The sequence below is a fragment of the Rutilus rutilus genome (assembly GCF_951802725.1).
Source record: "Rutilus rutilus genome assembly, chromosome: 1".
In the NCBI taxonomy this organism is placed as follows: domain Eukaryota; kingdom Metazoa; phylum Chordata; class Actinopteri; order Cypriniformes; family Leuciscidae; genus Rutilus; species Rutilus rutilus.
In genome coordinates this window covers 52,889,154-52,903,868 of record NC_140209.1, presented here as the reverse complement: position 1 = coordinate 52,903,868, position 14,715 = coordinate 52,889,154, and the positions used below count along the sequence as shown (strand labels likewise).

At 36.8% G+C, this 14,715-nt stretch overlaps 2 protein-coding genes across 5 annotated transcripts in view; both read right to left on the bottom strand.

Annotated features, from left to right (window-relative positions):
* The window catches only part of grin2ca (glutamate receptor, ionotropic, N-methyl D-aspartate 2Ca), a 68,665-nt gene extending 68,523 nt beyond the window's left edge, over positions 1-142 (bottom strand). Inside the window, exon 1 of the mRNA XM_084407260.1 lies at positions 28-142. The gene's annotated coding sequence lies outside the window, so the exon portion shown is untranslated. The remainder of the gene's footprint in view (positions 1-27) is intronic.
* A 12,067-nt stretch (positions 143-12,209) lies between these two features.
* Positions 12,210-14,715, bottom strand: part of rfx1a (regulatory factor X, 1a (influences HLA class II expression)) — a 34,572-nt gene continuing 32,066 nt past the window's right edge. For all 4 annotated transcript variants that reach the window (XM_084385862.1, XM_084385860.1, XM_084385861.1 and 1 more), the window contains exon 18: positions 12,210-13,693. In XM_084385862.1, the coding sequence (XP_084241988.1) occupies positions 13,533-13,693 (161 nt within the window). In that variant the 3' untranslated portion in view covers positions 12,210-13,532. The remainder of the gene's footprint in view (positions 13,694-14,715) is intronic.

The window sequence follows — 14,715 nt, the reverse complement described above, 5'->3', positions numbered from 1 at the left end:
CTGGCAGAAGTGAAGGTGATCACTTACCTGCTTTGGCAAACCACATCCAGCCCGGACGCCCGACAGCACATTTTCTCCTCCGTGACTCGTCCTGATTTTTTTTCTTCTTCTTCTTCTTCTTTTTTCCCCCGTCCCCCCCTCCTTCTCTCTCTCTCTCGTGGCTCTTGTTTGATTCTATTTCAGTGTAGACAGAACAGCCCACTGTGACAGTGGCATGGTCTCTCGCAGTTTTGGCAGAAGGTCACATCATCTTCCGCGAGGGGAGGGTGGGACGGATGGAGAGAGGGGGGAGGAAAAGAGGAGGTGGCGTGGAGAGATGGAGGGAGAGCGGATGCCAGAGGAGAAATGAGAGGCAGGAGACGGTTGTCCACAAGTGTCCTGGTGCAGATGCGCATAGAGCTCTTCGTCCAGGACAGTCACTGGTTAGGTGGACACATGTGTCTTAGCTTCCATTGGACAGGTCCAAGTCTGTCAGCATCTCATCTGCATCTCAGATGAAAAGAAAAAAATGAAAAGGTTTATTTTTGAAAAGGTCAAATAGAATTTAGAATTTCCTGTTGTTCCATGTGAAAATGAACAAACCGGAAAAGGAATATTTCCATGTATTCAGAGTCTCTTTTCAATCCAAAAGAATCAATTGTAACCTTTCGTTTACCTTGTTAACTTGTTTCCGCCTCATTTTTTTACATTCCAGTAAAAGACACCAAGGGTTACTCCAAAAACTGGCAGTTGGAAGAGCACACAGGTGGCACGGGCCGACAGGTGGAGCTTCTTGTTTTAGCAGGCTGTTGATTGCTCGCCAACAGATATTTTAGCTTCTTATTCCCTTGGGTTTGTATTTATTTTCTTGTCTCCTGTAGTTGAAGGTGCTTCATTTCCCCTGACCCCTGATGTTTTGTTGGAGTTGATGTGCTCGTCTGTGGCTGTAGAGAGCAGTTGCGGTTTTCAGATTACTGTAGTTGTAATCCCGGCTCCTTCTGCACTCCATTTCAGAGGCAGGACTTGTGAGCCGTAATCATTATGTGGTAAGGATTTATTCTAACTCTCTCGCTCTCTCTTTATAACCCTCCTCCCTCCGTTCTCCCTTCCTCTAAACCATCTTCTCTCTCTCTTTTTAAATAACTCTTAAACAGATGGCTTCCATGATTTTGAGCCATTTCTACTCTTATTCTTTGAAGTCCAGACATAATATTGGTAGCAATTTCATACTCTGAGTCGAGAATGCAATACCTTTCAGCAATCGCTACAAATTTTATTTCATAATCTTGTTTATAACCGTATACTTAAGTGTACAGCATCTAGTTTGGCTTTTACTACCAATAGCTGCTGTAGCCCTAATAGAAGTTTCTCTCTGTGCTAAAGCTCAGGAGGTGGATTCATCTCGCTGCACTCACTTTTTATATGGTTAAAAGCAGTATTAAGCAGTTGGAGAGGCATTCGAGAAATTCTGTTTGAATTATGCAAATACACATACACAAACATGCAAGCAAACATCACGCCGTACATTCTGTTCAAAAGTCTGGGGTAAGTAAAAAAGAAAATAGGCCTAATGCTTTCATTCAGAAAGCACACATTGATTAAAAGTGACAGAAAAAAGACTTAAATAAATGCTGGTCTTTTGAACTTTCTATTCATCAAAGATTCCTGGGGAAAGAAAATATCAGGGTTTCGGCAAACATATTAAGCAGCACAACTGTTTACAAGAGGATCAACTGTTAGGGTGATTTACAATGGCAGCTGAAAATTCAGATTTGCCTTTACAGGATTAAATTACATTTTTAAATGTATTAAAATAGAAAACAGTTATTTTTTGGAATAAAAGTTAGTAATATTTCACAATATTACAGTTTTCACTGCATTTTAAACAAATAAATGCAGCCTAAAAATCATTCAGACTCCAAAGTTAAATAGTAGTGTTCACCCAACAATGAAAACTCTGTTATCATTTACTCAGCCTCATGCCATTCTGTATGACTCTCTTTCTTCTTTGGATCACATAAGAAGATATTTTGAAGATTGTTTCAGCTGTTTTTGCCCATATTATGAAAGTCAACATAGCTCCAAAAAATAGCATGAAATGAATCCACTCAACTGAAATTAAGTCTCCTTAAAGGGATACTCCACTTTTTTTGGAAATAGGCTAATTTTACAACTCCCCCAGAGTTAAACAGTTGAGTTTTACCGTTTTTGAATCCATTCAGCCGATCTCCGGGTCTGGCGGTACCACTTTTAGCATAGCTTAGCATAGATCATTGAATCGGACAGGACCATTAGCATCTCTCTCAAAAAAATGACCAAAGAGTTTAGATATTTTTCCTATTTAAAACTTGACTCTTCTGTACTTTACATCGTGTACTAAGACCGACGGAAAATGTAAAATTGCGATTTTCTAGGCTGATATGGCTAGGAACTATACTCTCATTCCTGCGTAATAATCAAGAAACTTTGCTGCAGTACCATGAGTCCAGCAGACATAATGATATGACGCAGCGCCTGAAAATAGTCCCCAGCTCGGTAACTTCCAACGTGACCGGGACTAAAGTTTCTTGATTATTACGCAGGAATGAGAGTATAGTTCCTAGCCATATCAGCCTAGAAAATCGCAATTTTACATTTTCCGTCGGTCTTAGTACACGATGTAACTACAGAAGAGTCAAGTTTTAAATAGGAAAAATATCGAAACTCTTTGGTCATTTTTTTGAGAGAGATGCTAATGGTCCTGTCCGATTCAATGATCTATGCTAAGCTATGCTAAAAGTGGTACCGCCAGACCGGGAGATCGGCTGAATGGATTTAGAAACGGTAAAACTCAACTGTTTAACTCTGGGGGAGTTGTAAAATTAGCCTATTTCCAAAAAAAGTGGAGTATCCCTTTAAGTGACACAATAACTTTGTATGATCAGATTGAAACAGTCTTTATCAAATCAAAAACACTGATCAATGTTCGCATATGCAGACACATGAAATATGGTGACATAAACCACAAATGTGAATTAAAATCAAACCTAACTTTTCTTGCACATCACATGAGGTTTGGTCTAAATGGTTTGAGTATGTGCAAAGGACGCTATAACATGACATATATAAATGTCTGCTGTCAATGCAGTTTGAGCCAATGATAAAACTGGGGATGTGGGAGATGAAACTTGTTATTGTTGATTGTTGTGGAAAGAAATGTGAATATAGTGACGGCTAAAAGGCCAATGCACATTGTGCGTTAACATGTCTATCACGATCCTGTGACTTATTTCCACTAACGGTGTAAGTATACAAAAAAAAACAGTGCTTTATTAGGCTACTTCTTCAGAAAAAAAATACATCTACTGGACAGTAGCTACAAAATTAGACAAATAAAATGTACATGGTGATCCAGGTTCGAGGCCTGGGTCCCGATCTCACTGAATTTTTTCTTTTTTCTTTAAAGAAGTTATTACTTTCATTCAGCAAGGATGCATTAAATTGATCAAAAGTGACATTAAATAGCCTACTTTTTCATTATTTGTGCAATAATGTTAAGCAGCACAACTGTTTTCAACACTGATAATAATAACAAACGTTTCTTGAGCATCAAATTATCATACTAGAATGATTTCTAAAGGATCATGTGACACTGAAGACTGGAGTAATGATGCTGAAAATTCAGCTTTGTCATTACATTTTAAAATATATTCCAATAGAAAACGGTTATTTTTAAATTGTAACAACACTTCGCAATATTACTGTTTTTACTGATCAAACAAATGCAGACTTGGTGAGCATAAGAGACTTCTTTCAAAAACATTAAAAATCTTACCAACCCCAAACTTTGAGCAGTGTAGGCTACATATTGGGAAGCAAACTTGGAATGGCAGTGTAGGTAAGAAAAAGGTTTGCATTTGCTTTTAAAATGTCTTACTCATAATGATTTGCTCTTGTTTCAGCCTGAAATTTGCTATTTTTGTCTGTGGATAACATAAAAGAGTGAATAACCTCTCAGTAAAGCCCTAACAAGTCCTAGAACATCTTATAGAAACTACTTAGCAACGCCTTAACGGCCAAACAGCCAAACGGTCTAACGGCCAAAACTTTTACATTTTCTTTAGAAAAATAAGAAAAGTTTTCTTAGTAGGCTATAATTATTTCTATATAAAAAAGAACATATTTGCCTGGAGCAATCCTTTAGCAGTAGGTTTGTTTGGACGTCAGCGCTGATTGTGGCTGTTAGCATGTCAGCAGTAGCCGTTGGCATGTGAGCATTAGCCATTGGCGAGTTCAATATTAGCTCAAAAACGTTTGCGGAGCAACGGCAGAAGGGACACAGGAAGACTCGCAGGTGGCCGCAGGACGGAGGAGGACACACATGTCAGGATGAGAGAAAGTGAGAGAGGCAGAGATGGGCATATGCTCTCTCTCCAAGACTTGGCCGCAGCGTTTCACACACTACGCCGTGCGAGCAACAGGAACAACAGGAGAGAGATATAAAAGAGGTAGACGTGTAGAACGGCAGCGCTGGCACGTGTTCCAAATCCTGACACGTAAAGAACGCGTACTTCCGCGTCATGTGGAATAGTCGGTATTACAGTTTTTCTCGATTGCTTAAACACATTTCTTGAAACTATGCCTCGTATTCTCAAAACAGAAAACACAAATCCATAACGTCTCACCCAGTTCCCCAAACATCCTATTTTCAGGTCAAAATGAAGCTCTACACTCAAAACCATTCACTCTGGCTGAAAAACCAAACTTTGCCCTCAGACATCACACACAAGCCCTCACAAACACACACACACTACATCATAGCTTACACACTGGTGCAATAAATTCAAAACAACATTTCCAAAACTGGTAATGTCGCTTGTGGTCCCCCCCCCCCTCACAAACCTTTTCACATGATGAACACAAAAGACACAACCAATGGATATATTGGCACATTTTTATTCATTAATGTACTACACAGTGCAACACACACACACACACAAATGTTTTTATAAAAAATAATGAATTCTGCCTCAGCATCCCGTCTTTGGTCTGGGTCAGGCCAGAGAATCTCGTCCACATCACAGGGTATATTGGCCCTAGCCAGGCAGCCGGGGGTAAAATCCTCTTGCATGCCTGTTCCCCGCTGGCACGCATCAACTGAAATATTTGGCAGGCTTCTTCCATTTCATCGTCTCTGTGTCCTAGAAAAATAGAAGTACTGATTACTGTAACTGTAACACATCCTTTTTACAGAATGGAAGCATTCAGAAAACTCTATCTGTATGTGAGGCAATTTGATGCATTTCTTTTTATTACAGTATAGTGCAACAGCTACAGTACATGTATGTGTTGTAACAGCACATAGTACAGCTCTCAAAAGTTACAGTAGAGGGCAGTCTGAAGTACATCTACTGTACCTGTTTTTCTCCCGGAAGGTTCTTATGATTGAGGCGACGGTGAAGCGACTCAAATTTGGCCTGACTCGTAGCCCAGCCGCCCTCATGGTCATACCATGGACAAAGACATGGGCAACTAGAGTGTCTTGTCTCCTTGCCCTTGCCCTCCTCCACTGCAGTGTCCTCGACCTCGTCCTTCATGTCTTTCTGGATCCATTGTTTCCAAAACTGAATGAACTGACTCTGGCCCTTTTATCTATCTATTGAAGGTTCTGATTGGTGTGTGATCAATTTTGACTCTTAGCGTTTCCACTTGGGTAATTGTATGCTAATATAGCTGAAGCTGTGCTGACTTGAGTTCACAATATTGAATGCTAGTGCTTTCCAAATGACAACATGGTGTCGGCAATGAGAAATGAAGGGATTTGTGTGTAGAGTTTTGCAGTGACAGCTCAACAAATCTGACTCGTGTGTCAAAACAGGGGAATAGTGTTTATAGTTTAGGGAAATGGGTGTGCTTTTTGATAAATGGCGTTATGGTTTTGACATTTTAGTTCAAAAGCCTGGTTATAGTAGTTAAGCAATCAAGAAAAACTGTATTAGTCATGGTCTTGACGGAAAACGGTAAAAAGGAGGGGAAAGGGGCAACTTGGCACGGGCCAGATCTCAGGGGAGACGTCCAAATATAGCGAGACGTCTCCGAGTATTGAACAGCAGCTCAGCTTACGTCCTCAAACCTGCTCCAAATGCCCTCTCGCTCTCTATCCTCAAATTTGTCGTTTTCTCTCGTCATAGAAGAAAGCTCAAGATAAAAGTTTATGAAAACAGCTGTGGTTTGCCAGAACTTTACCATAGTAAATAGCCTACAGTAGCAAAACATTTTGATTTTATGGATTTAACTTAAATTTACAGTAAAAAAAAAACACCCAAACATATTTCATTAACTTGTATAGGCCTATGCCAACCTACTGAAGTTCTAAAATCTGTTTTGTTCCTTTATACTAATATACTGACAAGTTCAACCTCCAAAACCTCCACAGGGGGTAATAAGTCAAATAAGTTCATCACAAATACAAGCTGAGGTAAATACTGATAAATAAAAGGTGCAAACAGTGTACAAAATGCACATAAATACAAAGCACTATCATGGTCACACACAACACTACAATAACTTGTAATTCTGACTTTATTTCTTGCAATTCTGAGGGGAAAAAAAGTTATAAACTCGAAAATTGCGAGAATTAAAGTCCGAATTATTGCGAGTTATAAACTCGGAATTGCGAGAAAAGTCATAATTCAGAGTTTATACCTCGTAATTCTGACTATTTCTCGCAGTTTAGGCAAGGCAGGTTTATTTATATGGCACATTTCATACACAGTGGTAATTCAAAGTGCTTTACATAAAAAGGGTCATAAAATAATCACCAACAACAAGTGCACAGGAAATAAGAAAAACTAAATATAAAAAATATATATTTTTTCCAGCAGGAGTTGCACCTAAAAGCTATAAAAAAGAATGAGAAGAGGAAACCAATATCAGTCGGACGTGGCACAGTGCTCATTCAGTAAATGCACAGCTAAGCAGATGTGTTTTGAGTCTTGAATGTGGAGCTGTTGGAGCACATCTGATCTCTTCTGAGAGCTGCATGGTTCCAGCTACGGCTGGCATAATGGCTAAAAGCGGACTTGCCTTGCTTTGAGTGAACCCATAGTATTTCTGACTTGATCCTGATGATCCGAGTGATCTGTTGGGTTTATATTCAGTGAGCATATCTGCGATGTACCGAGGTCCTAGGCCATTGAGTGATTTATAAACAAGTAATATACTTTAAAGTCAATTCTAAATGCACCTGGAAGCCAGTGTAAAGACCTGAGGACTGACTGGGCTGCAGCTGCACCTGTCTTATGGTCTTTTTGTGAAGGGCAGTGAGGGGTCGATTACAATAGTCCACCCTGCTGGTGATGAAAGCATGAACAAGTCTTGACTTGAAACAAAACATCTAATTCTTGCAATATTTTTTAGATAAGATGCTGATTTAGCTATTGCTTTGACATGACTACTGAAACTAAGGTCCGACTCCAAAATCACACCAAGATTATTTTTTTGGAGCCCTGGAGAATTCACCTTGAGAATTTCATCTTTGTTTCCATATGCAGTGACTTCAGTTTTGTCTTTGTTTAACTGAAGAAAGTTTAGGCACATCTAACTGTTAACTTAATTTATGCATTGGCACAGGGAGTCAATGGGGCTGTAATCGTTAGGCGATAGGGCTTAAGAAATCTGCATAGCTGTGGTAAGCAATTTGGTTCTTTTTCATTATTTATAGTCATTATAGACATCAGTGGGACCATATTCAAGTTAAACAGGAGCGGTGCAAGAATTGAGCCTTGTGAGACTCCGCATGTCAAGGATGTCCACTTAGACTTATGGTCACCTATGTTCACAGTAACTCCTCCCTTATTATGACTAGTTTATAACTCGCAGTTCTGACTTTTTCTTGCTATTCAATTTATATCTCCTTATTCTGACTTTATTTCTCACTATTCAGTTTATATCTCGCAATTCAGACTTTATTTCTCGCAATTTAGAGTTTATAACTCGCAATTCTGACTTTATTTCTCGCAATTTAGAGTTTATAACTCGCAATTCTGACTTTATTTCTCGCAATTTAGAGTTTATAACTCGCAATTCTGACTTTATTTCTCGCTATTCTGTATTTATCTCGCAATTCTGACTTTATTTCTCGCTATTTGGTTTATATCTCGCAATTCAGACTTTTTTTCTAGCAATTTAGAGTTTATAACTCGCAATTCTGACTTTATTTCTCGCTATTTGGTTTATATCTCGCAATTCGGTTTATATCTCGCAATTCTGACTTTATTTCTCGCTATTTGGTTTATATCTCGCAATTCTGACTTTTTTTTCTAGCAATTTAGAGTTTATAACTCGCAATTCTGACTTTATTTCTCTCTATTTGGTTTATATCTCGCAATTATGACTTTATTTCTCGCTATTTGGTTTATATCTCGCAATTCTGACTTTTTTTCTAGCAATTTAGAGTTTATAACTCGCAATTCTGACTTTATTTCTCGCTATTTGGTTTATATCTCGCAATTCGGTTTATATCTCGCAATTCTGACTTTATTTCTCGCTATTTGGTTTATATCTCGCAATTCTGACTTTTTTTTCTAGCAATTTAGAGTTTATAACTCGCAATTCTGAATTTATTTCTCTCTATTTGGTTTATATCTCGCAATTATGACTTTATTTCTCGCTATTTGGTTTATATCTCGCAATTCTGACTTTATTTCTTGCTATTTGGTTTATATCTCGCAATTCTGACTTTTTTTCTAGCAATTTAGAGTTTATAACTCGCAATTCTGACTTTATTTCTTGCTATTTGGTTTATAACTCGCAATTCTGACTTTATTTCTCGATATTTGGTTTATATCTCGCAATTATGACTTTCTTTCTCGCTATTCGGTTTACAACTCACAATTCTGACTTTATTTCTCGCTATTTGGTTTATATCTCGCAATTCTGACTTTTTTTCTAGCAATTTAGAGTTTATAACTCGCAATTCTGACTTTATTTCTCGCTATTTGGTTTATATCTCGCAATTCTGACTTTCTCGCTATTCGGTTTACAACTCACAATTCTGACTTTATTTCTTGCTATTCTGTTTATATCTCGCAATTCTGACTCCATTTCTCGCTATTCGGGTTATATCTCGCAATTCTGACTTTATTTCTCGCTATTCGGTTTATATCTCGCAATTCTGACTTTATTTCTCGCTATTCTTTTTAATAACTTATTCTGGCTTTATTTCTCGCTGTTCGGTTTATAACTTATAATTCTAACTTTATTTCTCGCCGTTCAGTTTATAACTCGTAATTCTGACTTTCTCGCAATTTAGTTTAGAACTCACAATTCTGACTTTCTCGCAATTCAGTGTTCATATCTCACAATTCATATTTTTTTCCCCACAATTCCGAGTATATAAGAATTGTTACATATGAACACGGAATTGCGAGAAAAATGTTGTAAATCCAGAGGGAACGGAATCTGAGTTATCTTGCTTCACGCTTCACACAGCTAATTTACACGGGTTAACAATTAATCCATTGATTGACGAACACAGCTCTCGACCATTTTTACAAAGACTCTGACATTGTGGATTCTCATTTTATATAATGCATGTTTGTATGTCGACAGTACTGTTACGTTTTTCCTGAATGGACTTTTCGCACAAAAAGTAAGAATGCTTCTAAATTACAAGGGTGAAACGTTCCTGGGGTTAAAATAAGGTTTAGAACGATGATAAGGGCAGTGTGAAAAGCCACAAGTGTGTTTTGTCACATCAGTTCAGTTTGAAAACTCTGAAATCCCCTTATCTGCAATAACACTTGTGGGTTAAACAGACATGTAGCACATAGCAACAAAACAGATTTAAAAAAAAAGACTGAATAAAAATGACCAGTGTTAATTTAGAAACATTTAGAAAGAAAAGCATTTACTCGCTAACTTCCAAAAGTACAGTGATAATTAAAGACACTTTTGGTCAAGAAGCTGTCATGATGTACTGATCAGACTGTTGTCACTTCAAGTTTAAGATACTAACTGCAGCTGTTGAGAGAGGGCCTGTTGTTCAGTGACATTTCTCCAGTCCAAAAACTCATCCAGTCCTAAGCAATCGAAAACAGTTTTGTCATTAAGCATCTGTTCAGACAGCTGCAGCCAAGTTCTGAAAGTTGTTTGATATTGCCAAAACAAATACAATTCAATTGGGCTCTTCTTTAAACTAGATGAACACAAAAATTAAGGGTCCAAAATAAGGTTGTTTGTTTGGGTTTTTTTTGCAGCAATGCCATAGATGAACCATTTTTGGGTTATAAAAGAACCTTTGAGAGTTTCATTTTTTCTTCGTTTAAAGAACATAATCTAAAGAAAAATGTTCCACTATAAAAAAAATAAAAAAACACCTTCCAGTTTTAGGGATGTTAAAGGGTCTTCGTTAAACCATGAATGCTAATAAAGAAACTTTATTTTGAAGAGTGTAAAATTAAAGTGAATACACCAGGTTTGATAAACTACCAGCTTTCTGCTTCGTCTAATGTCAAATTATAATGTCTCTCTTGTCCTGTGATGTGTGTGCCAGCATTACTGAAAAAAAACAACAACAAAAAAACATCTTTCCTCCTACACATTTGGTCTTACTTCAACCACAAGCAATGTTATACTGCCCCCTATTGATGGTCAAACATGGAACCTCCCCTAAATAGTTGCCTGTGTGGACAAATTTTTTATTTATTCTATTTGAATAAATCTATTTGATAGACAGCTCTGTGGTCTGACTGAAAATGTCCACCAGACCTTCTAAACTTCTCTCTACAGTGAACACTCCTGTAGTGCTAACCACAAATGTGTGTGTGTGTGATGTTTTTGAAAGTAGTTGGCTGCAATTAATTTGATTAAAAATACAGTAAAAATATTAATTCTGTGAAATATTATTACATTTTAAATGAACTGGTTTCTGTTGTAATATATTTAAAAATTTAATTTATTCCTGTGATCCAAAGCTGAATTTTCAGCATCATGACTCCAGTCTTCAGTGTCACATGATCCTTCAGAAATCATACTGATATGATGATTTGATGCTCAAGAATCTTTTCTTATTATTATCATTGTCAAACACAGTTGTGCTGCTTATTATTTTTTGTGGAAACTGATTTTTTCAGGATTCTTTGGTGAATAGAAAACTCAAAAGAACAGCATTTATAAATATATATTTTTTAGTAATATTTATTAATTTCATAAATGTCTTTACTGTCTTTTTTTTAAATCAATTTAATGTGCCTTTGCTAAATCAAAGTATAATTTTTTTTTTTTATTTATTTTTTTATCTTACATACCCCAAGCTTTTGAATGGCAGGGTATCATGATCCGCACCCCACCACAATTATTATAAAATAATAATAATAATAATAATAATAAATATTAAATTTATTAAATAATTACTTTAAAAAAAACATTCATAATAATGAGAAATTTGGAATGATTTCTGAAGAAACATGTGACACTGGAGACTAAGTAACTGAAAATTCAGTTTGCTTCTTAGTACCACCACCAAAAGTTTCTGGCTTTGCCTTTCTTTTTTCTCGATATTGATGAGTTGCTTTTCTCAGAAATGTCTGAGGCACATAGTGTGACAGTCTGACAGGAAAGTACCTTGGCAAGTAAATGCATGAACCCCCTCTCATTACCACATGTTTCTTTGTCACGTTTGCTTTTTTTTTTTTTTTTGGGCAGGATATCACACTTACAAACTGCAGTTAGGTTGTTAGCAAGACACCTTCAACAACGTAGATGTGAAACGGCAGGTTTTAAGAGTGCTTGAGAAAAAAAAAAAAAAAGTAGAACTTGATATAACTACATATTTGAAACAATTCACAATTTTAGAAATTATTAATTTATTCATATTTTAAATTAAAAACATCTGGATTCAATTTGATAACGGCAAAGGCACATCCATTCTCATGGTTCAGATTACTCAAAACACTGCCACACTTTTTTTGTGTTTGACTCAACAACTTTGTTGTTTGACTTTTTTTTTTTTTTTAAGCAAGAAATGGAAACAACGTTAAAAAAAAAAGGGAAAAGGGAAATTAATTTTGTTATGGCTGTCATACAGAGAGGATCTAGAGATTGTGATATGTTTCTTGTGGTTCTATCAAGAGACTCAGAGAGAAAGAAAAGCTTTATATGCTGGTTTGAGATCAGTCAGCATCTTGTGCGCTGCTCAATACTCCCATCAGATATACAGCAGCAAAAAAAAAAATCATTGTTTACATATGTTGAATGATATGGGATATAGTTTTAATGTACTTTAGGTCTCTCAAATCGATCAATAAATAATCATTAATGCCACAACACAAGAAAAGGATTAAACGAATGAGTCTTGAGAAGGACAGGGCAGGAAGATCTTTTCGCTCTCTACTTCTACATTTCCTAGCTATATGGGCAGTGGTGTCAAAGTTTGTTCGAAGAGTTCTGGTAAAATATCTTGACCCGAATCTCAAATACACAGCAAACCATCAAATATGCACTGAACAGTGTTAGACAATGCTGTACACATCAAGATTGTCACCATGTGACCATATTAAAAAAAAAAAGTAAAAGGACAGAAACATCTAATGTCTTGTACCAACCTCAAGAGGAAAAAGTGCAACAAAATGTTTTTAAATAAATAAATAAATAAAGAAGAGAGCAAAGACATACTGGGGGACAAAAAAACCTTCCTCTCGTTTCTGGCAAACTGCTGTCATTTGCAGAGGTATGTATCCTAGCCCTAGAATTATTATTTTTTCATTTTCTAACAGAACCCAGCTGAATCACGTACACCTAGTAGACTCATGGGAAATCGAGTTTTTAAAGAGCTGGGCTATAATATGCTTTTTAAACATTTAATGACATGGCAGTCACTGAAGGCATCGAGAACTAAAAAAAAATGGTACCACTGACCAAAACAACTATCAACACTTCTTGAAATCCACGAACGGTCATTCGCACATGCACAAAAACACACGCATTCGCGCTATAGCCATTAGCCAATAAAACGATAAGGTCCCGGGGTCACTCGCCATCACACAAACAACACACGGATAGGCAGAAAAGTATACATCAACACACAACACGCACACTTTACAGTCCATCTTTTCTCCCTACGCAACCCTTATAGGTTGACTGACAGTTTCATTCAAGGGTTTCAGTAGCCAATCGGAGTTCAGTCCGTCACGAACGACTCTTGGGATCCAGTCGCAGCGGTTTTCATTTGTGTTCTTAACAGCTATAGACACAGAATCAGGTTTAGATTCAAGGGCTATTCTTAGCGAGCGATACACCCGGTCTAAGATCTCGATATGATGCGTTCATGTTATGAGCGTGTGTGTCTGTGTGTTTCAGTGAATGCTTGTGTACATGTGCATTTGAGACATCGACGGGCATGGAAATGTACATACGAACATCTGAAATGTTGTGTAAATATGTAAGCTGCAGCATTTATGTTTTTTAGATGCATGTGGTGTTGGTTTAAGTGCACAAATCAGGGGTGATTATCATGTGGAGTGTGTGCTTGTAGGGGCGTGTGTGTGTGTGTGTGTGTGTGTGTGTTTAAGTTCTCAGTTATCCATGCTTCCTGTGGTGAACAGCACCCTCTGGTCGGTTCGAGCCAGCTTGGCGGGCGGTTCCAGAGATTCGTCCCCGATAGCGCCCATATCAGACTGCAGAGACAACTCCTGACACTCATCCTCACTGTCTTCTTCCTCCTCCTCTTCCTCTTCTGAGGCACACAGACATACAGAGAATGTCAATTATAAAAATACGTGAATACAATTTTTATTCAGTACTAAAAATGATTCATAATAATTTTAAAAGTACAATAAAACTTTATTACTGAACATAAGAATTACTTATTGTTGCCTATTATTATAAATACCTATACATTTTTATTATTAGAAATTATGTGTATTTTTCTTTTTTTATACATATTTTCAAAACACGTAAAATACTTAAAAAATATCAGATTTATTATCAATTAATCTTCATTACATTAAATAATAATGAATGTATTTAAAATACACATACATTTGTATTATTTTAATATAAATTCAAAGTATTTTTGTGTTTATTTTTAAAACTTTTTTAAAAAATCGATAATGTAATTTACATTTTAAAATGTCAGACGTTTTAATTATAAATCACTGTAAATAATAATTAATATAAATACGTTTAAAGGCACAATATGTACAATTTCTTTTATTAAAATATCCAAAAACCACTTTTTCACTTGTGTACTTAAATCATCCCAAATGTTTCCAACAATGTTTAAATCCAAAGAAATCCGCTATTTTAACCAGTGTCATTGCGTCGCCTGTCAATGACGTCATATCTGCGTTAACACCGGTTTCCGGTTTTACCTCCGTAGAAACCATGGAAACACGAAAGACGCTTTAACATATTATGTGTTTTATTAGACAGGTGAGCAACAGTTTGGATACTTTCATTGTTAAATAGCCCAACACAGTTAAGGTGATGCTTTTGAGCAATGAGCAAAGTTGCCTGGGCACTTTCCCATTGATAATGGGCAACAAATTTCTATCTGGATCATTTAGATCGGTTGTGGTCCCTGTGTCTCACCTGGTTGCCCGTTGGCGGCAACATTGCCCAGCAACATTGCTCAAAAAGTTGCCCCGTGTATCATTCATCATCATAAGTCTTATTGTTTGAATCTCTTGTTTTCTTATAAGTTACATGTAGCATGTAGCGCGTAGCGAGTAACATGTATTTACCATGCCTCAGAGA